Source organism: Schistocerca serialis, chromosome 4 (assembly GCF_023864345.2).
Source record: "Schistocerca serialis cubense isolate TAMUIC-IGC-003099 chromosome 4, iqSchSeri2.2, whole genome shotgun sequence".
Classification (NCBI taxonomy): domain Eukaryota; kingdom Metazoa; phylum Arthropoda; class Insecta; order Orthoptera; family Acrididae; genus Schistocerca; species Schistocerca serialis.
Genome location: NC_064641.1, coordinates 139824593 through 139851370, shown reverse-complemented (window position 1 = coordinate 139851370; position 26778 = coordinate 139824593). Strand labels below are relative to the sequence as shown.

Below are 26778 nucleotides of genomic sequence, written 5' to 3'. Positions count from 1 at the left end.
TTGAGGCTGAAAAAAAGCAAAACTACATATACAGCATTTGTACGTTTACAGAACTCTTTTTGACAATGTTGATTGGACTACACATGATAAAATATTGAAGGTAGTAGGGATAAAATACAGCGGGTAAAAGGTTATTTACGATACGTACGGAAACCAGACTGCAGTTCTAACAGTTGAAGGACACGTAAGGAAAGCAGTGGCTGAGAAGGGAGGAATAGAGAATTTCAGCCTATCCCTGTTATTCAATCTGTACATTGAGCAAGCAGTAACAGAAACCAAGGAGAAATCTAGAAAGGAAATTAAAAGTTCAAGCAGTCTGAATAAAAACTTTGAGATTTGGCAATGGCATTGTAATTCTGTCAGACAGCAAAGGACTTGGAGGAGTAGTTGAATCGAATGGACCGTCTTCAAAGCAGGGAATAAGATGAGCATTAATAAAAGCAAAATAAGGGCAATGGAATATAGTTGAATTAAATCAGGTGATGCTGAGGAATGAAATTATGAGATGAGACACTAAAAGAAGTAGATGAATTTTGAAATCTGGGCAGTAAAATAACTAATGGTAGCTGAAGTAGAGGGGATATAAAATGAAGACTGGCAATGGTGAGAAAAGTATTTCTGAAGAAGAGAAATTTGTTAACACAGGATAAAGATCTAAGTGTTAGAAAGTCTTTTATGGAGGTATTTATCTGAAGTGTAGACTTGTACAGAATGGATGATAAGCATTGAAGATGGGAACAAAAGCTTTTGAAATATGGTGCTATAGAAGCAAGGTGAGGATTAGATGAGTGACTCAAGTAACTAATGAGCAGGCACTGAAACGGATCATGGACAAAAGATATTTGTGGCATAACGTGACAAAAGGAGGGATCTGTCGACTAGGAGACATCTTGAGACCTGAAGGAATCGTCAATTTGTTAATGGAGTTAAGTTTTAGGGGTAAAATTTGTAGGAGATAAAGACTTGAATGCAGTATGAAGATTCAAATGGATGTAGGTTCCAGTAGTTATTTGGAGATGAAGAGGCTTGCACAGCATAGCATTGCCTGGAGAGCTGCTTCAAACCAGTCTTAACAACTGTAGTTCTCATACAGATAAGGGGTTTAAAACACTTCCAAAGCACTTTTAAACTTCCCCTCTCAGTGTATACTCTCGTTGTTGGTGGCATCTGTACAGATGGGAATGAAAAGTGTTACACCATGGAGCACCAGTTCAATATTTAATAAGCTTTGCGAAGATGTTCACCATACAAAAGCTATCAAGTGACTGAACTTTCATTCTGTTTAGAATTTATATCCATAATCAATGTCAAGTGTGACCCCAATGGACACGAGTATACTCTTGTATTAATTATGCATGGAAGTAAACAGTCTCTAAATGTCATCTAGAAGAATTTCTTGGCATGCCTGAAAAACATGGTGTCAGTTCATGAAGACTGCAGGCCAGAAGGTGGTATATGTCTTCTCATCACTTCCCAGACATGCTCTATAGGGGACAAACCAGGAGACCAGACTTGCATTCAAGGATATCTACATTTGTCAACATATTTGTGGCGTGAACTGCAGTGTGTGGTCTTGCACTATTATGCTGGAATATACCATTTGGTACCCTAGTCATGAAGCATATGACAAGAGTGTTTACTATTCTGGTCACATACTGTCACGCATCTGGTCTCCTTTCAACAATTACTGAATCAACATTGCTGTCATATCCAATAACTCCCCACACCATGATTCTCCAGAGGTTGGAGGCATGTGGAACCTTTCACCAGCTCATTTACAGACACATTTGCACCGCTCTTACTGATACATGCTGAAGTGAGACTCATCACTGAACATCAAAGAATGTCATTAAATGTCACAAGTGACTGACTCTACACCATGCAAGTCTTTTGTTGTTTGCAAAATGGTTCCAGTGGTGAATGACACACTCGAGATCTTAATCCAGATTCCACTAATCTGTTCCTGAAGGTTTGAAGTTATGAGCTTCCTGTGACCTCTACCTGGGCTTCCACTATTGTCATGTCTATTTGTAGGAGCTAGTTTATAAGTCCTACAATCTGCTAGTGGTGTAGTCTTTCTGGAAGGACCAATGCCTATCTACTCTTCTTGGCAAACACTTGGCCTGGGACCATCTCATCACCACTCATTTTACAGTCATTGCACAACAGCCTGTGTGATTTATCAGTATGATGCTGCCATGTCTCTCAGGCCAATGATTTGAACTTTCTCAATGCCAAAAAGATGGCAATATGTTGCACATGCCCATCCTCTGGGGTAGTTGTGTTGCGATCTCCACCTGAAAAATCCCAGTAATATTAGACATACACTCAACAGCCACCATGTACTAACACTATTCTTCATCAGCGGAAAATGTGTGTTTGAGCACTGAAAATGCGCTCGCATAAGGATGTTACTTTAATTCTTTAATTGACATATCCCACAGGCATGGAAATATTAGAGTATAAGTTTGTAAGTAGTTGTCAAGGTGTTCATGGAGTCATCGTATATTGTGAGAGGAGATTGAAGTAAAATCTCTTCACCACTAATAAAACATTCTCGGATTTCAAGCAGCGTGAAGTGGATTACTGCCCACGAGCTTTCGGCAGAGATCTCCTCTGCCACTGTCAAGTGGATGACTGTTGTGTGGTTGTCATTGCCATGCTTATATAGCCGCCGACACTCGTGATGTCACTGGTGCTCGGTCCCGCACCATATATGGTAATGTTTTGGCCATGTGACTGCCGGGCCAGCTTCAACTCCCTCAACATCGGATTCCATGCTGTACTCATGTGCAATCCAACGTCTCCATGGAAGGTTGTGTCAGAAATTATAATAACAATACAACAATACAATACAGTTTATCACGCTATCCCAGAAGCCATTAGTCCATTTAATAATGCATGTCACATCGAATGCAATTCGGTGTCCGTTTTCCAGAGGATGTTCTGCTACAGCTGACTTTTCAGGATAGCGCAGATGGTAACACCTTTCTTGTCCTATGTGGCGCTGTTCAATAGTGTGAACAGTCTGACCAACATAGAGCTGCCCACATCCACATGGTATCTTGTAAATTCCTGGTGTTCTGAGGCCTACATCATCTTTCACAGATTTCATTAGTTGCCAGAGGCCTGAAGATTGTGTTTATTTTATGCCTCTTCAGGAGTCAACTAATCTTCCCTGTTGTCGAACCACAAAATGGTAAGAATGCAAACTGCTTGGTGCCTTCTTCCTTTGAGGCTTGGATTACACTGCTTGTGAGATCTGTTTGTTGTTGCACTTTCCTTAAAAACTTTGCATAAGTGGCTCAATTCTCTTGGTAAGTTATCAGCGTCTGAGACAGTTTCAGCTCGATGTACTAAGGTCCTCAAAACTGACTGTTTCTGTTCTGGGCTGGGTGATGGAAGCTGGTGGCGTGCAGATACTGATGCGTGTGGGTGGGTTTGCGGTAAACGCTACAACCTAGAGACCCATTGGGTTTACGACGGACAAGCACGTCCAAGAACAGCAGGGAACCCTCCTTCTCTACTTCCATTGTGAAGTTAATGTGGTTATGGATGCTGTTGAGCTGCTCCAGGAACTCTTCTAACTTTCCTTGACCATGTGGCCAAATGACGAAGGTATCGTCGACATAGCGATAAAATCGCTGGAAGAGACTACTATTAAGAACTTCTTCCCCAAGGCACCAAGACTGCCCACGTTCTATGGTCTGCCGAAGGTGCATAAGGACACACCGTTGAGGCCGATAGTGAATACCATCGGATCGCTGACCTATAAACCTGCCAAACATCTGGCCAGTCTCCTCTCTACGCAAGGTGGACACCATATAAAGAATATGGCAGACATCATCAATCGGATTAAAGGTCTGCGACTTGCTGAAGGGGATATTATGGTTAGCTTTGATTTGGTTTCTTTATTCACGAGTTTCCCTATCACAGACTCTATTGACTTGTTGTCCCAGCTCTTTGACGACACCATCGTGGAATTATTTAAGCACACTCTGACATTATCATATTTCTTACATGATGGAATATATTTTAACCAAACTGACGGCGTGGCGGTGGGAGGTCCATTAGCTCCAGTAGTAGCCAACCTCTTTATGGAGCATTTCGAAGGCATCGCCTTGGACATGGCTCCTGCAAAGCCAAGCTGTTTTTATCGCTACATCAATGATACCTTCTTCATTTGGCCACATGAACAAGGAAAGTTAGAAGAGTTCCTGGAGCACCTCAACAGCATCCACAACCACATCAACTTCACAATGGAAGTAGAGAAGGAGGGTTCCCTGCCGTTCTTGGACGTGCTTGTCCGTTGTAAACCCAATGGATCTCTAGATCACAGCATTTACCGCAAACCCACCCACACGGATCAGTATTTGCACGCCACCAGCTTCCATCACCTAGCACAGAACAGAAACAGTCAGTTTTGAGGACCTCAGTACATCGAGCTGAAACTGTCTCAGACACTGAAAACTTGCCAAGACAATTGAGCCACTTATGTAAAGTTTTTAAGGAAAACGGTTACAACAACAAACAGATCTCACAAGCAGTGTCATCCAAGCTTCAAAGAAATAAGACCTCTGAAGAAGACACCAAGCAGGTTGCATTCTTACCGTTTTGTGGTTCAACAACAGGGAAGATTAGTCGGCTCCTGAAGAGACATAAAATAGATACAATCTTCAGGCCTCAGGCAAAGATCCACCAACTAATGACATCTGTGAAAGACGATGTAGGCCTCAGAACACCAGAGACGATGTAGGCCTCAGAACACCAGGAATTTACAAGATACCGTGTGGGTGTGGGCAGTTCTATGTCGGCCACACTGTTCGCACTATTGAACAGCGCCACATAGAACATGAAAGGTGTTACCATCTCTGCTATCCTGAAAAGTCAGCTGCAGCAGAATATGCTCTGGAAAACGGACACAGAATTGCATTCGATGAGACGTCTATTATTAAACGGACTAATGGCTTCTGGGGTAGCGTGATGAGGCCATAGCATTAGAATTTCTGACACCACCTTCAATAGTGACGATGGATTGCACCTCAGTACAGCGTAGGATCCGGTGTTGAGGGAGTTGAAGGGGGCACGGCGGTTGCGCGGCCAAAACATTACCACATATGGCGTGGGACCGAGCACCATTGACGTCGCAAGCGACAGCGCAGCTATATTAGCACGGCAACGACAACCACATGACAAGTAATCCACTTGACAATGACAGAGGAGATTTCTGCCAAAAGCTCGTGGGCAGTAAACCACTTGACGTGGCTTGAATCCCGAGAATGTTTTAATTAACAGATATTGCTGTGAAAGCATGCATTCGTACTTTTCACCACTGTTTGTGCTGTATCCCTCAATGGTGTTTGTAGAACACCATTGACCAGTATGGCAGATGACAGGTATGAGCTTTTATTCCCAGACATCCTCCTGGTTGACTCCCACACTTTTGCTTGTGGTGGTGAAAATTCAATTCCCTTTACTCTCCAATGTGTATGACTATGACCCCACCTTCCAAAAAGTTTTGTAGTTCTGTTCACTTAGTCTATTCTTAAACCTATGTGGTGCCACTTGGCTGTCCCTAATTATGGGCCAATTTGCCTTATTCCACCAAGACAGATTTTTCTTTAGGTACACCAGAAAATATTTGTGCTGAGTCATCAGTGGCCTGTAACCCCTTCTATACAATTTTACACGATATAAAAGCTTATGAAATTAGCTTTTGGTTTCTGCAAGTTATAATTTCAATACCTCTAAAAGAGGGAACACATTGGCTTTGCTTACCTGGGTTGGTGGAAGTCATTGCAAGCTCGACAAGACAACCTGCTGAACTCACCTGCCTACTGTTCACTACACAAATTCATCCCACACCGAGTTCCTACTGGCGACAAAATGTTTGCTGTAAGATAAACGAAACAGGCCAGGGAAAAGGTAGGTTAGCCTGTAAATAAGTACGCAACTAGTGTGATAAAAACAAGTATACTGTTGAAGCCTTATGGTCTCCAATGAAGTCGGGCATAAACAAGTTTCACACATTGCTCAAAGTAATCCAAGGAACCTTTATGGAAGCCACCAATTCAGAGTAATTGTCTTCCCACCACATTTTCTGAGAACTCACAAAACCCATGAAAAATTAATCACACAAGCAAAAGTTAAGTACTTGCTTCAACAGATGCCTTTTAAAATATTCCTACCATGTGAGACTTTACTCATAAAATGCCAGGTACTGAAACACTGCTTTTGCTTCATATTAATATAGAATTCTCCACTTTTTTTACAGATGGATTCGCAACTAGATAGCCATCAGTGAATGTCTATAGAGCACAGAAAAATTCGCACAACAAGCTAGCGAATGTCATCGTAAAAGACGAAGAGATGTTCACAATACCAAAAGTCACTTCCTATGCAATTTGACATATTTCGCTTGTTAAAGACAACCAAAGTTCTGTCATACTTTTCTACACCTCTCAGAACGAAGCACCAAAAGCAACATGGTCTGCTCTCACTTGACCCTCAAGACTATCTATTCTGAACAAGCGGCTAGCTCTGCAAGTAAACTTTCTACCATACATCAGTTTTCTTATGTAACACAATATAATCCATTTTACAAGTACAAAATGTGACAAACGCTTACTCTCAATCAAATCAATCATTATGAAGATTGTATTATGTCTGCTTGTCTTTCAAATATTACAATTTTTGAGGAATTATTCTTTAAGCTCCCCACGTCACTTCATGGAAATGGACGTGTTCACTCCTCCCAATCCAGGGGTTTTCCTTTACTTAACACTTTCGCTGTGGCTGACGCTTATAAGCGTCACAATAAGCCACGAGCCAGTGTGGCTGATGCTTATAAGCATCCGCGCTCACTGGCGGATTACTCAGTCTAGTTGCAGCGTCTAAGCTAGCGTCAAAGCATATTGTTCGTAATGGCGGCTAATGAACCGACACCTGGTCCTTCCAATGTGAAAAGGAGCAGCAAAAGTGTTAAATTGACAGAGGAACAGATACTTGGTCTACTAAACGACAGTGATTTTCTGTGTAGTGAGGGCGAGGCATACCACGGAGATTGTCATTTAGAGGCTGCAGAAGAATTGCAGAGTGACGATAGCGTGAAAGCACAACTTTCGAATCTGTTTCGTGACAGCTTGGCTAGTAAATTGACGACCTCTATCAGAGCCAATCTTAAAAATGCACATTTGAAGTAAATATAATTTCAAATGAATCCAGTTTCCTTTCCCTTTTCTTTCCTTCATAAGAATTTGTGTTTTGGAACCAAAATTTTTCCTGAATGCGGTGGATTTGTTGCTTGTTTGAATTGTATTTTTTGTTACATTATCAACAAATCACGAACATTTGAATGATGCCTGTGACCCCTATAGATGTCAGACAGCAATCAGACTTTAAAACATGACCACAATACAGTCGAAGCTTATTTGAAGTAATGCATCTAAGGCGTCATCATTAAGTCAGTATAGAACATCATCCTACAAATCTTACTAGGTCCTGACGTCAGCCTGTAGCTCAGGTGTGCTTAGGAGAATCGGCTCCGAGCGGTACCTGCCGTTTCACAGTGTTACCGGCCCGCACTCGTACGTTGCCGTGCCGCACTGGAGAGTTGCGCGCCAGCACCGATGCCGCAGCGAAAGTGTTAAACTGCATCTTACTTCTCTCTAAATTGGAAGTGTGCACGCGCGCACGCGCACACACACACACACACACACACACACACACACACACACACACACACAGGTGTGTTCAAGGTTCAAGGATCGACAGTGGCACCTCCATGTGGAACCTCTTCCTGCTCTCTCAGCAACTTATGGCACCCTGTCCACCACAGCCTCTGCCCACTGGACTATTCTGCCTCATAACCCTTCAGACCAATGGGAAACGGCTCCTGTGGTCATCTATGAATTTTGCCACTTCACTACTTTTAAAATTAAATAGCGTCCAAACCATTGGTCTGAATATGATGTTGATAGCAACAACAAACACACAATTATCAGCTGCATATTATCAAACACAAGAAACAATTATTTCCTTAACTAATCCCAAATTATTGACGCCTGGGAAGTGAAACATCACTGCCACACCTCAGGCACGACAGATCACATTTCCCACTGGTTGTTTTCTCTTGTACACATGTATTATGTTCCCCAATCGTTGATGGTGAAAACACTGCATAATACTTCGGACATACAGACGGACTTTCAAAAGTATGTACTCAGCGTTTATGCATTCAGGCAGCACAGATGAAGTGAGTTATTCTGCAGCAGTGTATGAACATAACTAGATTTCATTGGCTTTATCATTAAAGTACAATTGTGTAAACTTATAATTTATGCAAGAACACCAGTAATTTGTCCTACATCCTTTTGTACCGGTATGTAAAGTGGAGACATTTTCAGGGACACAGCTCCTTCTCCCTTTATTTGTTTGCATGATTGCACAATAAGTTTCCTTCCCAAACTGACATATTTGTCCAAGGGCTTCTGTTACATAACTGACACTTAAAAAAAATGGTTCAAATGGCTCTGAGCACTATGGGACTCAACTAGTGAGGTCATTAGTCCCCTAGAACTTAGAACTAGTTAAACCTAACTAACCTAAGGACATCACAAACAACCATGCCCGAGGCAGGATTCGAACCTGCGACCGTAGCGGTCTTGCGGTTCCAGACTGCAGCGCCTTTAACCGCACGGCCACTTCGGCCGGCAACTGACACTTAAGTTCCACATAAATAAAAAGATGATGGCACAACTCTACTTGAAAGGATCTTGCAGGAATATCAGTCCAAGTATAAACAGGAAAAGTGACACTTGGTGCCTCAGACATACTATTAGCAAGATACAGTGACTTTTATCAAATGTTAACACACACACACACACACACACACACATCCATCTGCACATATACAGACACAAGCAGACATTGTAAAGGCAAAGAGTTAGGGCAGAGATGCCAGTCGAGGTGGAAGTACAGAGGCAAAGATGTTGTTGAGTGACAAGTGATGTACGAGGGGTGGCAACCTGAAATTACCGGAGGTTGAGGCCAGGTGGGTAACGGGAAGATAGGATATATTGAAGGGCAAGTTCCCATCCCCGGAGTTCTGATAGGTTGGTGATAGTGGGAAGTATCCAGATAACCCGGATGGTGTAACACTGTGCCAAAATGTGCTGGCCATGCACCAAGGCATGTTTAGCCACAGGGTGATCCTCATTACCAACAAACACTGTCTGCCTGTGTCCGTTCATGTGAATGGACAGTTTGTTGCTGGTCATTCCCACATAGAACGCTTCACAGTGTAGGCATGTCAGTTGGTAAATCATGTGGGTGCTTTCACATGTGGCTCTGCCTTTGATCGTGTACAACTTTCGGGTTACAGGACTGGAGTAGGTGGTGGTGGGAGGGTGCATGGGACAGGTCTTACACCGGGAGCGGTTACAAGAGCAGGAGCCAGGGGGTAGGGAAGGTGGTTTGGGAATTTCATAGGGATGAACCAAAAGGTTACGAAGGTTAGGTGGACGACGTCCACGGCCTCGCTGCGATGGAGCACTTCCATTCATGCCAATCACCTGCTACCCTACCCAAAACCTCTTTCCTCATTACCTTAGCCAGCTTCATCCTAACCCACAACTTCTTCACTTTTGAAAGCAAGACATACCAACAATTGAAGGGAACAGCCATGGGTACCAGGATGGCCCCCTCGTACACCAACCAATTTATGGGTCGCTTAGAGGAAGCCTTCTTGGTTACCCAAGCCTGCCAACCCAAAGTTCGGTACAGATTTATTGATGACATCTTTATCATCTGGACTCAAAGTGAAGAAAAATTCCAGAATTTCCTCTCCAACCTCAACTCCTTTGGTTCCATCAGATTCACCTGGTCCTACTCCAAATCCCATGCCACTTTCCTTGACGTTGATCTCCATCTGTCCAATGGCCAGCTTCACACATCTGTCCACATCAAACCCACCAACAAGCAACAGTACCTCCATTTTGACAGCTGCCACCCATTCCATATCAAACGGTCGCTTCCCTGCAGCTTAGGTCTTCGTGGTAAACGAATGTGCTCCAGTCCTGAATCCCTGAACCATTACACCAATAACCTGAAAACAGCTTTCGCATCCCGCAACTACCCTCCCGACCTGGTACAGAAGCAAATAGCTAGAGCCACTTCCTCATCCCCTCAAACCCAGAACCTCCCAAAAAAGAAGAACCCCGAAAGTGCCCCACTTGTGACAGGATACTTTCCAGGACTGGATCAGACTTTGAATGTGGCTCTCCAACAGGGATACGACTTCCTTAAATCCTACCCTGAAATGAGATCCATCCTTCATGAAATCCTCCCCACTCCACCAAGAGTGTCTTTCCGCCGTCCACCTAACCTTCGTAACCTCTTGGTTCATCCCTATGAAATCCCCAAACTACCTTCCCCTACCCTCTGGCTCCTACCCTTGTAACCGCCCCCGGTGTAAGACCTGTCCCATGCACCCTCCCACCACCACCTACTCCAGTCCTGTAACCCGGAAGTCATACACGATCAAAGGCAGAGCCACGTGTGGAAGCACCCACGTGATTTACCAACTGACATGCCTACACTGTGAAGCATTCTATGTGGAAATGACCAGCAACAAACTGTCCATTCGCATGAACGGACACAAGCAGACAGTGTTTGTTGGTAATGAGGATCACCCTGTGGCTAAACATGCCTTGGTGCACGGCCAGCACATCTTGGCACAGTGTTACACCGTCTGGGTTATCTGGATACTTCCCACTGACACCAACCTATCAGAACTCCAGAGACGGGAACTTGCCCTTCAATATATCCTCTCTTCCCGTTACCCACCCGTTACCTCAACCTCCGCTAATTTCAAGTTGCCGCCCCTCGTACATCACTTGTCACTCAACATCATCTTTGCCTCTGTACTTCCGCCTCGACTGACATCTCTGCCCCAACTCTTTGCCTTTACAACAATGTCTGCTTGTGCCTGTATATCTGTGTGTGTGTGTGTGTGTGTGTGTGTGTGTGTGTGTGCGCGCGCGCGCGTGAGTGAGTGTTTACCTGTCCCTTTTTCCCCCTAAGGTAAGTCTTTCCGCTCCCGGGATTGGAATGACGCCTTACCCTCTCCCTTAAAACCCACATTCTTTCGTCTTTCCCTCTCCTTCCCTCTTTCCTGATGAAGCAACCGTGGGTTGCGAAAGCTTGAAATTTGTGTGTGTGTTTTATTTTATTGTCTCCTATCAATATACCAACGCTTTCATTTGGTAAGTTACAGCACCTTTATTTTTATATATTTTTCCCATGTGGAATGTTTCCCTCTATTATATATAAGATGATGTGACTTACCAAACGAAAGCGCTGGCATGTTGATAGACACACAAACATACACTTATTTTTCCCGCCTGGAATGTTTCCCGCTGGTTCTGTTGTTTCCTAATTACCCTCAACTGATTATTTCAAAATGCATGTGTGTGTTCTGTGACATACAGACTGTATTTTCAGCTGCAAACTACATTCGTTCTTTTTACAAATTTCAGTGGTAGTACTGTTGTTCTGACAATCATACCCTTAATTTGAGTATATATTTTAGGGAATCTTCCCAAGTTTATGAGTGTCATGTGCAATGTATTTCCATAGCGCATTTTAAAAACAAAAGCTTATTTGGAAAAATGATTCATCTTAATCACAGTGAAGTTACTTATATAACTGGTGTGACATTACCACCCGTTTCCACTTGTTAATCAGTTTGTTCCAAGGAATGGCTTCAAAATTTATGATCAAGGTCGAAACATAGCTCTTATGAAATCTACTACCATGGCGTAATAGTGTGTTCTACGAATATTATAATGTTCCACTTTGTTTCCTCTTTCAATAGCAATATACACTGCCCATGTCTGTCATAAATTTACACTATTAAGGAGTTTATAAGTGAGAATAACCTTGACAAAACCAAAGTTTGAAATTTAAAGTTCCCAGTAGGTTCAGAGCACTGATAAATTTTATTCCAGGGCTTTCTCGTGTTACAACAGAAAATCACTTTCTTGAGTATTAATTACTTCAATTCTTCAGGCAATTTAAAATATTACCAATCATGATGCTGAAGAAGAAGCTAAGATAATCAATTTTAATTTGTAGCTAAGTGATAGAACAGTGACAAGTGGGAAAAAATCCTTTTATTAATAATTTTGGGAAAAACAGGAGCAATGGTCTAAGGAGGTGTGATATTCACAATCAGGGTTTCGTTTGGAAAAAAAGTAAAATAAATAAAACAAGACAAAGGTTAGATTATAAAAGTCACTCATCATATCGTATACATTTTGGACTGAAAATATATAATTGCACCAGTGGTTTTGCTGCTATAATTGATATCTTTTTTATGACTCTGAGGAAGTTATTGCCACGAGGCATAGCTACTGTAATGAAGTGAAGGGAAATATTTATTGTTTGTTTTTTGATTTTCTGTTCTACTGTTCAGTTAACAGCACCTGTAGCAGTGAAATATTTTTTTTAATATTTTTTTTTATAATGCAGTCAGTTGCTAAATCAACGGCCACAGCTATGTTTTAAATGGATAACTATATATTCCAGAATATTTTTATTTTTTGTCTCTTATTGGGATGGTTTACCAGAGACAAAAACTATACGAATTAATTATCAATGAACTTTAGCGCTCAGGATCTGAGGTCAACTACCTTTAAATAAATTGTAGCCTATGTTAAAATTAGCATTTTGCCCATAGTGGTGTCATTGAAATCAGATCCTTTCTTCCACTGCAACAGGGATTGCAGAAAGAATGCAGTGAAAGCTACCTGCTATACATCACACACACTTTAAATAAAGGAAAACAAAAAATTTAAACTGGGTTAACTCTGTCAGTTATACAACTCTCAACTTCTGCCAGTTATAAGTACATATTTCACTGTTCTGGTGTCGGAAGACACAGAAGTTCAATGTGCGTCAGAGGGGATGGACTTTGATACCCACTAGGTGTTCTTTGTGCCCTGATGAGCGCCTGTGCCACAAGCCTTGCCATGCGACTGTTCCACTCCCCGTACCTTGTGAAGCCCGCGGCCTGTCGTGTTTCCTGTACTCATGTATTCAGGTGGCCATGCGGCACGACCTCAGCAGTCTAGTACTTGCTGTAGTTCACATGTGCATCTCAGCCATACTGCGTTCCAGATCTCTGTGTTGAGATACATACTGTTGTTGGAGTATTCCTGCGTTGTTGTTGTTGTTGTCTCGCCATGTTTATCACCTCAGTTCTTGATTGCTTGCCTCGTGTTGTGTCCTGGTCAGTCGTAAAGTCTGTCACCCCCTAATTGTTCGTATTTTCATCGTTAGCAATCAGGCTCCCCAGCCTGGCAGCTTTGCATCTCCATTCCCTTCCATGCGTTGCTCGCCAGTCGCTCGTGGCTATAACAACTGTTCCTTTTCTCTGCCCCATGGTTTGTTAGCTCAATACTTTCCTTCATTTTTCTGCTCTGTGTTGCTTCTACCTTCCTGATAAACTTCATTGTTGCACTGAAAACAAGACAGTGAACTAGAGCACACTTTCAGCTTATACGATAATTACAAGGGGGAGGGGGGACACTATTCTGTTTACCTCTTTCACTACCATGGGATACATATGTTCCATGATTCGTTGTGAGAGAACATTTAAGAATTTGCTGCATGTTATTGTTCTGTATCAATTTCCCACAATAAATACGATCCTGCTAATTGTTTGAATAATTTATATAGTTACAGCTTCCACTTGTAGGTTATGCTGCTTTCAAGTTTCATTGTTAACCATTTGCTCTCCTCTGCTCGTGTTGTCAGATCGTATTAGTTCGCACTCGCACATACGCAACCCTATGAACAGATTTGCGAAGTGGGCTGCTGTCATGCCTTCCCAGATACACACTGTAATGAGAGTTTGAAACTTGGAGAGATTTTCTGTCCACTGGTGTGTGTGTGTGTGTGTGTGTGTGTGTGTGTGTGTGTGTGTGTGTGTGTGTGAGAGAGAGAGAGAGAGAGAGAGAGAGAGAGAGAGAGAGAGAGAGAGAGAGTCGCAGCCATCTACTGAAACCCCAGATATACTTAGGAAAAAGCCCTGTATGCCCCGTCCTTTCCCGTATTGGAAAAAGAAACAGTGGAAAATACTTTTTTCATACAGTTACTTCCAACTGTGGCATTAATTAAAATGGCCATATATTAATGTATTTCACTAAGAAAAAAAAGAAGGAACTGATAGTGAAAGGGTTGAAGTCACATCTGGAGTAATTGTCAGGAAGTAAGGAAAAATATATTGAGGGGGGAGAGAAGGTGGATTCAGTCCATGGTTTTCGTAATCTGGAGTTCAGTGTTTTATTGCTGCAGTACTACTTAACTACATTCACCAAGTTGACACAATAATATGGAAACAATATGACAGGAATAATATGAACAGCCGAATGAAAGACGAGACAAAAAATATGTAGCAATACAGGAGAAACACACAATGCAGTTAACTTCAGAAAAAAATATTGCATACATGTTATTACAGAATGCTTTTTAGCACTGTGAGTCTCATGTGTTACAGCTTACTTAATGTATATTTCATTGTTGTTGAATGAGCATTCAAGGCTTTATTTAATGGGTTTTTGCATTCTTGAAATAAACAATCTGACTGGCAACTACCAAGCAGACTAGCAGTCAAGAGGTACGGCTTTTCTTCACAACACGTATGGGGATTTGAAATTTTGGACTTCTTTCCAGATGACAGTACAATTTTCATCATATGACAAAGCTTCTCATTAAATTACACATTTTGCAGTGACAACAGAGGGTCACATAAGCAAACAGTAACAGTTTATGGAGTGCCTACTGGATCCAGAGAAAAACAATACAAATAAATGCACGCAATATTTGAATCTAACAAGTACTACAATGTACATCTTTCTGCGTTAGTATAGTCACTGGATATAACTGAAGAGGAAAAAAACAATAATACTGAACCATATTACACCATTTGTTTTGAAAATTCAGGTTCTTAAAAAAAATCAACTTCAAAACTTGTGCAAAACACTACTTCCTAGGTATATTTTAAGCCCAATGACAATTTCATTGTTACTCTAACATTCACCACATGGAAAACAGTTGCTTACACATAGATTGCTTACGCTATTAAGTTATAACAGTGCACATGAAGTCATTTAGTGATAACCTCCAGAAGTAAGAGACAATCTTTATATTTGTAACTGCAAAAAGAAGGCCTCTAAACCTCAGCACGATGTCAGATTTCTTGTAGAATATGCTGGGATTCACATGTAGAGATATCAAGACCATATGCAGCCTAAATCGGTACTATTTTTAAAATAGCTTCAGTATTCAACTGAGTTTTAATACCATGTCACTTCAGTTGCCTAAAGGGAAAGTGATAATTACCAGTGTAAAACATAGCTCTGTTCACATTTATACTAAGTATAGTTTAATCAAAAGTAGTTCTAAAAAAAAAAAAAAAACTGGCAATTGATGTAGACTTCTTAGGCTTTTAACTTAGTGAAATCTAAAATACTCTTTTGTCATCTCATAAACTGCAGGTTTTCCTGAACCACAGAGACAGAAAGCCAACAAACTGCAGAAGTCTATTTGCTGACAATAGTCACAGTATAATCTATCTGAAAGCCACAGTTTAGTCAATCTACCAAAGTTTTGATTTCCAAAGACACTGTTTAGCTGACACTGCAGGCAGTCACATGTATAAACCTTTGAACTAAACACACACTGTGGAGGTTGATTACTTGAATCACAGTGCATTTCAGTTTATTGCACTCAGAATCATTTGAGGACTATTTGATCTCTATTTAATGAAACCAGCTTGTGCTTGTTTGACAGGTCTGAAATTGTGTTCTCCACTTTTTGTCAATACTGGTGTCTGTGATACCTGGAAAGAGAGATTTCAAATCTTTGCAAAGTACGACACACCCATCAAAATGTTGTTCTTGCATTTATACGCTCTTCAAAATGTCTCATGCAGTGTTTGAGTAGTTACAGGTGTCATCCCAGTTACTGCACGTATAGTGTAGCATTTCACTTAGGCTCTACATGTACAGGAAATCAACATGAGATACACACTTTTCAGTTTTCAGTATCAACTATAAAGCTGAAATTTGAGTACAATCTGTAACAAAAACCTGAAGAAGAGAGCTGTGTGGCACTACACAAACTTATCTTGACCAACAATTCATAATACTACTATTGTTAGTCCATTAATTTGCAAATTTCAAATTCATTAAGTTGTAACAATTATGCAAAACAACATAGGGAAGTGACCTACTTAATTACATTAGTTTCTTCTTCATTTAACTGCAATGAAGAGTTTCTGAGTACATACAGGTATTTACAGCCAATTCTTGGAAAAACACAGTACTATCAGATTTTAATTCAGTAACATAATACTGTGCTACTGACACTACAGGATGGATTTTTTCCTTAAATTCCACTTTGTAGAATTTGATCTTGTAAAAAGAGATTAATATTTTTCTTTTGTACAGATTTGTGGTGTTTCAGACATTTCCATTCATTCATAACTTATTGTGGACACTGACTCTTATCTGATGTTCTACAACTAGCTTTTTGCGTTCAAAATTCTCTGTGCTCACTTGTAATAACAGTGTTGATGGTTTGTCTATTTGTTTGGGTTAATAGTTTACTGTACACCTACATATGCCAGATCTCAGACAAAGCAACGGCTGAGTAAGAGAGACTGAACAGCAACATTCATTCACTGACGCATCATGTACCGTAAACTCCCTCATGAATGAGAATGTTCATAAATGAGAAACAATTCGAGTTGCACTACTCCTGTGAAATACGGTAACAAAAATTGCCACTAGTGTGAATCTACTCATGCTGTGAATTACTTCCAAAGTTTTTAATTGGTAGTGAATGCAGACATAACGTGTATAGCATTCTGTCTTCAGGCCACGAGTGGCCTACCGGGACCATCCGACCGCCGTGTCATCCTCGGTGGAGGATGCAGATAGGAGGGGCGTGGGGTCAGCACACCGCTCTCCCAGTCGTAAGATGGTATTCTTGACTGAAGCCGCAACTATCCGGTCGAATAGCTCCTCAATTGGCATCCCAAGGCTGAGTGCATCCCGAAAAATGGCAACAGCGCATGGCGGCCTGGATGGTCACCCACCCAAGTGCCGACCAAGCCCGACAGCGCTTAACTTCAGTGATCGCGCGGGAACCGGTGGATCCACTGCAGCAAGGCTGTTGCCCCATAATGTATATAGACAGACGACAATTTTTGGAAACGGGTAACTGATTATTTCAGTCACAGTTGTAATTTACTATAGGTAATTGTTGGTTTTGGTTGTTATCAGCTATCGTTAGAGATTTCAGCTTAGTTTCAGCATAACATGTCAACTTAGTTGCCAGGTATTGCTGCCTGAATATTAGAATACTATACTGTAATTCTGAGGTAATCATAAACAACAATGAAGTTTATGTGCTGCACTGGAACGAGTCTGAAAGAGATTTGAAAATGGCTAGAAATACACTAATCGCCTATTATAAATCATAAATGGGGTCGACAGAAGCGTCCGATCCAACGCGTCGGCTTTGATCCGTGACGTAAGGGTGTTGTCGTGTGTGATGTCATGACGGCGCGGAGTTTGGTTTGAGTGTGGCTGTCTCCAGTTCCGTTTTATCTTATTGTATTTACTTTTCTGATCTGTTCGTTCTATCTCGTGAGATTTTTTTTTTTTTTTTTAATTTAAAAACACTTATTACTTATTTTAATTATCTGTTTCCTCGAATTTCTGTTTTAGTTTATTATATTTATCTTTCTGATCTATTCGTTCTATCCCGTGAGATTTTTTTTTTTTAAGACAAAAAACACTAATCAGCTGCTGAAGCATCTTTATCTTCTATGGGTTGCAGGGGTTACGACTCCTGGGGAGGTGGGTGGGTATTCATGCATGGCTGTCTTCACTTACATGTTGTAGCTACGCAAGGCGTCTAAATTTGTTTATATTTAGTTTGCCCCCCACCCAAAACACCCCATTTCCCGCGCTTGTCCGTTAGTGTCATTAGGCTTCTTGTGGAAAGTGTGTGTGTGTTTTTGTTTCCGCCATATTTTTGACGTCATGGGTGGGATCAGACGCTTCCGTATTTCCCATAAATGTGACAGGCAATTTTAATTTTTTAAAATTACGTTATATATCAGAGTTTTGTGTATATTAGAACAAAAACAGCTACTTTTTAAAAAAAGTTGTGACTATTGCTCTGCCATACTCAGTTTCTATGTTTCAGATCCCTAGAAAGTAAGAGGAAATCTATCAAATAATATTTTTGCTTCTGGTATTGTGGTTGAGGATTTAAATGTTCATCACAAATTCATTCTTATAATTTATCATAAATAAAATTAAGGAAATAAATATATTAGCACTTAAGTTTACACAATATTCTTACTGCACACTGTTGTAAAATGGTATTTTACTATCAATATGTTGACAGTAAATGCACTGACAGTCTGCTTGAATCAGCGTATGTGCATCCAGAAGGTATAGATTACTCCCAATCAAAGAAAAACAAATCAACTAGATGGGAACTTATAAGTAAGACTCCAATGATTTCTACTAACTTTCTTGACCATTTTCAATGAAACTGACTGATGAAATGTTTTAGGGTCTCCAAGCACATTGATGATCCTGTTTTACACACAATGTAACTGTCAACTGCTTCATAAGTATTAATAAAAAAAATACAATTTATATTATAGTGTTTGATGACTGCGTAGTGTGGTTCCATTTGAACATTCAGCTGTCACAATATGTTGTCGCATAATGTGTTATTCGAACTAACCATACCGATATGAAAAATATGTTGATGTCAAAAGTTGCTCTGCAGTATCATTATTCGTGAGTTCATTCATTCTGTTAAAGAAGCTTCAGGGCGCTAACTATCGCGAGCTTATTTTAAGTAGTAAGTGTACAATCAAAGCACAAATGGTTAGCAATTATAGAAGTTCTCTCTCTTTTAACATGGTACATGAAACTACATGTACTGTTTATTGTCTGAACCCAGAAGGGCCATGCTGTCACTGGTTAGATGCCAGGGATAATTCCGTTTTTGTGTCCAGTTCTCCGACAAAATTCTTGACAAATAGAATGGGCCCACAGGAAAGAGTGACGAACCAGAAAATCAAGTACCATTTATGCCTCACTTCAAAAACAAGAGGATCAAAAGATAATGAGAACCACTGTATCTGCAACATGAGATTATACAGCTGAAACTGAAGTCATTGCTTTAATAATCCAACCATTGATGAATCAGTTACATATTTGCACATTCATCTTCCATTTAGTATCCCTTAATCTGGCAGCTTACAAATGCAAAACTGCAATGAATTTAGTTTAGTGACACCGTTAACCTGAGGCATCACCGTATACAAATCTCTGTCTACAACAATCTACATGTATCACATTTTCCAATATCTAAGCAGCACAGTTTCAATTTTCTATTCCACTGAGAAATTAATGGTTCACTGACAAACCTTTTTGAGCAATAATAAACCTTTACTTCTGTAGATTTACAACATAATTTTAAAAAAAAAGAAAAAAAAAAAACACTGTTGGAAATACTTTTACAACTCATCTTATAATCAAATATCTTTAAATTACTGGTAGTACAACATTCCTAAAAAAGAATTCAGAATATTCCATCAATGAAAAGTAACAAAACATTGGTTCTTACGTCCTGAAGGCTAAACAGAAATGGAAGTTAGAATTATTCACTTGACACAGAGAAATAATAGCACGTCATTAACATCCATTAGTAATTTCTTTCTTGAAGGTTCTACGATGTAACAACGATGGAAAGGCTATTAACCTTCACTAAAAGGCTTTTTCCTCTTCTTCAAAAAATTTATCTGTTCATACATAATAAATGTTATGTAACCCAAACCTTAAACATGTAACCTGAAACTCATTTGGTACTTACAGTCAATTAAATGAAAATGTCTGAAGCTTAATGCCAGAATGTATGTGGAAAAGGTTCTACCAAAATTGCCTGAAATCTGCATTTATAGGAAATTTTAAGACATCTGTAGGAAAAGCAAACAGATTACATCCAACAGAAATTAACAAATCATATATGCAAAGTAATATTTAATTAATAAATTTATTTCGCACTGTGTGTACAAGAAACAAAACCATAAAAAGAACTGACTAGACTCAACAACTGGTTTATCCTGCAACTAAAGGGAATGAGATGTGGATACAAGATCTGTTGTTGCAATCCATGTCGGATAAAGAAACATGATCATCTAATTAATTCATGTCACAGAACAGGATAAACATTAACTCGGCACATATTTTTTTCAGTTGTACATAATTAATAAATAATATGTCCAGAGATAGTGTACTGCTGTTTTTATGAAACTTTGTTCGCAATGCCCTCTTCACATAAAATTGATACTTACATCACGGGTCAGTCTCTGCAGCATCTTGGGCAAATTCAACTAATCCAACTTCACGACTGAGCTGCCTTGTCACAATATCGTTTCCTTCAAGTTTCTGACGCAGTCTGCGCACTTCAAGGTAAAGCTCAGCATTTTCATGTATCAAGAAACTGTTACGTTTCATAACCTGTAATAAATATAAAATGAGTCCTACTACATACAGAAATGTTTTCCACTCCTGTTTCAACTGGATGCAAGTGATATAACACACTGTAGTAATAATCCTGTTACCTTATGTTTTTCTTGTTTGGAAGATAAACCTGTTTATCTCATTTTGTTTTGTACTTTGTCAAAAACTCAGACTTTTAAAGGTGCAAAATCTGACCCTACTTCTGAATAACAGGTGGAGATAAACAAAAAATAACATGTATAACCATATGTAACACTAAATTAGGCAACAACATTGCCAGCTTTCAAAGGGCTGCCAACAGGCTTTTTCGCTGTTGCTGTTTTAACCTTGTGTTTCTTACTTTCACAATGCTGAATGAACTGTGCTTCAGAGTTTAATGTTAAATTACATGGCTGGCAATAATAATAACCAGATGGTGTTCTATAAATAGAATAGTCTTTTCCCACGGAACTCTGTGTGCCATCTTCATTCTGTATCACACTTGCAAGAATTGAATCTGACTGAGTAGCCTGTGGAGTTGTACTTGTCACAGTTGATCTCTGTTTATTTGCAGTTTCTGCTTTTCTGTGTTTTGCACCCCGTAAGTGCATATCCAACTGGTCTTGTGAAGTGGCAGCCACTTTACAAAGTTCACAGAAAAACTTCTTGGTTTTCTGAATTGGTGAATCTGGTTCAGGTGCTTTAAGCACTAGTGGATCTGCATTTGACCATGGCTGAAACTGTGTACCAATCCCAAATCTTCCCGTCTGATCAGTAGTAGGAACTGCACACTGTTCTACCTTTGCTTTCGCTGCAGCATGGCCTGCAAGTGCTCTTCGATGATTGCGTCCCATGTAATGCTGCTCCGCATGTGCAGTTGACGTAAGGGCAACATTACATACTTCACAGAAGGAAACATCTGGAATGCTTTTCTTTGGTGGGCCATCTTTAAACTGTTTTGGCAATGGCTCTCCAGTCTCCTTTGACCAGTTCAATAAGAAACTATGAACTTTCTTTTCATGCTGCCTCCCTGAGTAATGCATCTTTGCTTGTACAGTTGAATTTACAGAAACTGAACACAGTTCACAGGTGAGAGGACCAAATTTCTGGGTTAATTCTTTGGGTAATCCAGAAGAGTTATCCGAATCTTTTTCAGACGGCCTTTTTCTGGTTGTTTTATTAGGCATGTTGACGTCCTCTGAAGTACAGGACTTCTCTTCCATGTCATCTCGTACAACAGGCTCAGTGGGCCCTGTCTCTTCTTTCACAGTGGGTGTTTTTAATTGAGAAGACTCTTCTTCCGCAGCCGGTATGGTGGCAGATGTAGAGTTATCATTGACTTCCAGATTTCTTCGTTGCAATGAAGTGCTCTGTGACACTGCCCTGTACTGTGCAGCTGGCGATGCATGTTGTCGATGTGCGTGGTTACGAAATTTGGGGGGAGGAGGTGGAAGTAAAAATGGTAAATGCGGCGGGCGCTGGAATGGGCGCTGATCTGGCGGCTTTAAAAAGCGGTTCTGTACTGGCCGAACAACTGGGCTGCTTCCTGCGGATTCATACCTTTTTGGTGCCTGCGAGAGAGGAGGTGGAGGTGGTGGCATGAAAGAAGGCCGAGGTAGAGGGGGTGGTGGCGGCGGTGGAGGTAAGCACAATGGTTCCATTTTCGCAGCACTTGACCGGAACGCCTGCATTTCGTATTCTTCGCTGTTCATTTATGTTTTAAGTTTTCCTCAAAGCTTCTATGATTATCATTTTCCTTGTGCGCTCGAAGTTCGAGTTTCACATGTTGTCCTCCCTAAGCAACGTATAAACAAATTCCGCTGCGTATATGGTTTCCCGCCGATCCCGTCTTAAACTTAACTAGTCAAACGAAACAAACTATGATCGGCAGCAATTCGGCACAACACAGAAAATTCAATTTCAAACAATTATCTCACATATAAACAAGGACCTAAGACAACAGTACGCCATTTAGCTACTAAATAGCTCACTACGCATTCCGCCATATTGCACATTTCTGCTGCTACTCTCTTCTTATATGAAACCGAATTTAAACCACAATCTTTGGTTTACAAACAATAAACACGACGAGCAACTAAAACGAGAACCACACAACTGGCGTTTCACTAAAATCGACCGATTGAAGTAAGAGATGAACGTAAACATTAGACTAGGCCACAGGTCAATTTATGTTACACAATTTTTATTTGGTATCCATATTCATTGGCTATCCCACTCATTACCATATTAGCACCTTTCAGCTTAACTAGCCGTCGGGCTACGTTCCAAACCAATTTATCACCACAACCGAATAGACCAATTTCAACCGAACGTGAGTTATATCGTACTTCCTGGCAACTCAAATACGAATCGAGACCCAGTTTATTATGATAGTTACGAGCGGGAAAGGTAGCGGGTCAAGTGTAACAATACTGATGCTGAACGCACAAACAGTTTTTCAGTACCAGTGAGATGACTGACAAAAACAATAATTTGTTATCATGATTCTGCAATCATAATACCCATAATATTGGCAGCCTTGGAACAGTGTTATTGACTGCACTCACATCTAAAACTTGCAGAATAACTGAGATTATTGCAAGTGAAATAACATTAATGCATATCAGTGTCACAAAAATGCTCGAATTCTACAATGAGTTTACCTTGACTTACACAATTACACACATTTCTAATTTACAACAAAGTATTCGACAGGTAGATAATTACACGGATTGCGATTTAACAGTCATTTCCGATACATTTCCTCGCGTGGTGCCCATAATTACATGTCACGCCTTCTGTCCATGAATATTATCCTAGTAAAAACCTTTGTGGTTGACTGGCTCGGGGTCAGCTGAAGAAGGGGATAAAACCCATTGGCTTTGATCAATGGCGTCATAGTTCACTCAAACACATTAATTTCTTTATTTTCGAGCCCCAGATAATAAACCGGTTATTTCCTGTGGCGAGGCGTCATCATTGTAAACTAATATAAATGAATGTGTTTTTAAAAGACAGGGCTAGACAATGCATACGGATTTTGGTGCCTGTATTAATTTAAATCATTTGCTTGTTCCGATTCATGTGGTACTTATTTACACTATTTAGTAATTTTGAGATATTTGGGAAGATTTTTTTCATTCTGGACAATATTTGCTTTTGTACGGGATACAAATTTAACGTATGTCGACTTTTCCGCTTTCGCTAGCACTAGTATCCTACTCTGCAGCTGACCTATGTAGATCAACTGAAGTAAATATATATAGATTTTACAGGTGTAGCTTTCTTTGTCTCCCTATTACAAGTATCCTATTCTTCAGTTGATACTAGTACTAGCGAAGGCGGAAACACCGACATACATAAAATTTGCATCCCATACTTCAGTTGACCTATATTGGTGCTAGCGAAGAGGAAAAAATCGGCTTACATAATATTGGCATCCTGTACCTCAGATGAACCACGCAAAGGCAAAAAAAAAAAAGACATACATAAAATTTGTATCCCATACTTTGGTTGACCTGTAGTATCGGCTGAAAATTATCATAGCAGCACTAGCGTCGGCGAAGAAACCTACAACAGTAACATCTCTATCCCATACTGTACTTCTCCTACATAGGTCAAATGAAAAACAGGATACTACCTTCGTAGTTCATCTGTGTTACAGGATGCCAGTGTCACGTATGCCGCTTTTTTTGGCTTTGCTAGTACTAGTATCCTATTCTTCAGTTGACCTATAGAAGTCAACGGAAGTACGGGATACAAATTTTTCCTTTGTCGGTCTTTTCGCCTTCGATAGTACTAGCATAGACTGAAAAATATCGTAGTAAGACTAGTGCTAGAGAAGGTGAAAAAAAGCGACAGCTGCAAAATTTGTATTCATACTGCAGTTGACGAACCCTCCTTCAAGTCTTCCATACTCACATGAGTAGATAAATGAAGTCAACTGAAGAATAGAATACTAGGACTCAAAGAAACGTCAACTGAAGAATAGGATACTAGGACTCAAAGAAGCGATATACTTAACATTATGTTAGAAATATGAATGTCCTGCATTTCTTCGTTTCTCAACATTCGTCTTTCTGTTAAAGCTGTGCAACACATCATCTGTGGCAACTTCTGACGTCATTAGTCAAATCGGATGGGTTGTATCCCCTTCTTCAGTAGTCCCCTGGGCCGTATTTAACTATGTGGGGACGACAGATTGCGAAGGTGTGAAACAAACATTACGAATGCACAGTCTCAGACAAAGTAACCTATCTGACGTCCACCTGAGGTGGGTTAACACAGACAGTCTTTGCTCCCACCACCCTGACTCCGACTACTGAATTTTAAATATATGCTTTATCTTGTGCATTGTTATTAACAATAAAGTGTCTTTTGTCAACCTTAATTTTGGTTTCGCGGTTCTCTCCTAACTGTCCTACAGCAATAAGTATGTAGTGATTCCAGAGTACAGTAAATTTTATTAGTTTTTCGCCTACAAAGTGAATATTATTTATTGACATCATGCTCCATTATATTATTTGCAATACTGCAAGTGTGTGTATATGTGGAGTGTTGTGTAATGACTGTGTTGTACGATGAAGAGAGAAGGGAGAGGGTGAAACCTGATCCCAACATGTAGCCTACGATTAATGTCCACATCTGATAGAAGGATAATTGTCAACAGTATCACGAGCCCTCACTTCATGCGACACTACAGAAAGGTTTGGTATTTAAACCAGACATTGGCCCAGAGTGATCAGTAACTTTACATCACCATCTCTCCTCCCCTTATCGACCAAATACTGACAGTGAGAATCTTTTTTCCCGCTAGGATTGGAACTGGATTACTCCCAGGTCGAGTACCACTGCACAAGCATGCGTTAGCGACCTTGGCCGTGGGAGCGAGTTTACAAAGTGCATACAGCAATGTCACTCTACATCCAACAATGCGACATCCACAAAGACAACAGAATGATTATCTACATCTACGTGATTACCCCGCTAGTCACAATAAAGTGCCTGGAAGAGGTTCAATGTCTCTCTATCTTTCCACTCCCGAACGGCTCGGGAGAAAAAGTTTTTTTTATGTGAGCCCTGATTTCTCTTATTTTATCGTGATGATCATTTCTCCCTATGTAGGTGTGTGCCAATAGAATGTTTTCGCAATCGGAGGAGAAGACTGGTGATTGAAATTTCATGAGAAGATCCCGTAGCAACGGAAAACACCTTTGTTTTAATTATTGCCACTCCAATTGACGTATCATGTCTGTGACACTACCTCCCCTATTTCGCGATAATACAAAACGAGCCGCCCTTCTTTGAAGATTTTCGATGTCATCCATCAGTCCCACCTGATGCGGATCCCACACCGCACAGCAATACTCAAGAATAGGGTGGGCAAGTCTCTTTTGTAGATCTGTTCCACCTTCTAAATGTTCTGCCAATGAATCACAGTCTTTGGTTTGCTCTACCCATAACGTCATCTATGTGATCGTTCCAATTTAGGTTATTTGTAATTGTAATCCCTAAGTATTTACTTGAATTTACAGCCTTCAGGTTTGTGTGACTTATTGCGTAATCGAAATTTAGGTGATGTCTTTTAGTATTCATGTGAATAACTTCACACTTTTCTTTATTCAGGGTCACTTGCCACTTTTCGCACCATACAGATATCTTATCTAAATCATTTTGCAGTTCATTTTGATCATCTGATGACTTTACAAGACGGTACATGACAGCATCATCTGCAAACAATCTAAGATGGCTACTGACATTGTCTCCTCTGTTGTTAATATAGATCAGGAACAAAAGAGGGCCTATAGCACTACGTTGGGGAATATCGGATATTACTTCGGTTTTAATCGATGACTTTCAGTCTACTACTACGAACTGTGAACTTTCTAACAGGGAATCACGAATCCAGCCGCACAACTGAGGCGATATTCCATAGGCATGCACTTTGATTAGAAGACGCTTTTGAAAAATGATACTGTAAGCCACCCGAAAATCTAAAAAAAATTGAATCAATTTGACATCTCCTGTCGATAGCACTCATTACTTCATGAGCATTAAGAGCTACTTGTGTTTCGAAGAACTATATTTTCTGAATCCATGCTATGTCTCAATAAATCTTTTCCTTCGAGGTACTTCATAATGATCGAACACAGTATATGTTCCAAAACCCTACTGAAAA

General features: G+C 40.4%; 1 protein-coding gene across 5 annotated transcripts; it reads right to left on the bottom strand.

Annotated features, from left to right (window-relative positions):
* Window positions 1-1203: 1203 nt before the first annotated feature.
* Window positions 1204-22629, bottom strand: LOC126473255 (zinc finger protein 346-like). Of its 5 annotated transcripts, none has more exons than XM_050100188.1 (3): window positions 20723-22629; window positions 20453-20618; window positions 1204-2297 (listed from the first exon to the last, which is right to left on the bottom strand). In XM_050100188.1, exon 1 carries the CDS (start codon window positions 22310-22312, stop codon window positions 20882-20884), a length of 1431 nt encoding a protein of 476 aa, XP_049956145.1. In that variant the 5' UTR covers window positions 22313-22629; the 3' UTR covers window positions 1204-2297; window positions 20453-20618; window positions 20723-20881. The 5 variants fall into 5 exon arrangements, with proteins under 5 accessions (XP_049956145.1, XP_049956144.1, XP_049956143.1 ...); XM_050100187.1 differs by lacking the exon at window positions 1204-2297 and adding an exon at window positions 12302-13521; XM_050100186.1 differs by lacking the exon at window positions 1204-2297 and adding an exon at window positions 14341-15904.
* Window positions 22630-26778: the final 4149 nt, after the last annotated feature.

Bases quoted from the DNA above. Each gene is read 5' to 3' on its own strand.
- LOC126473255 (XM_050100188.1), bottom strand. From the start codon at position 22,312: ATGAACAGCGAAGAATACGAAATGCAGGCGTTCCGGTCAAGTGCTGCG.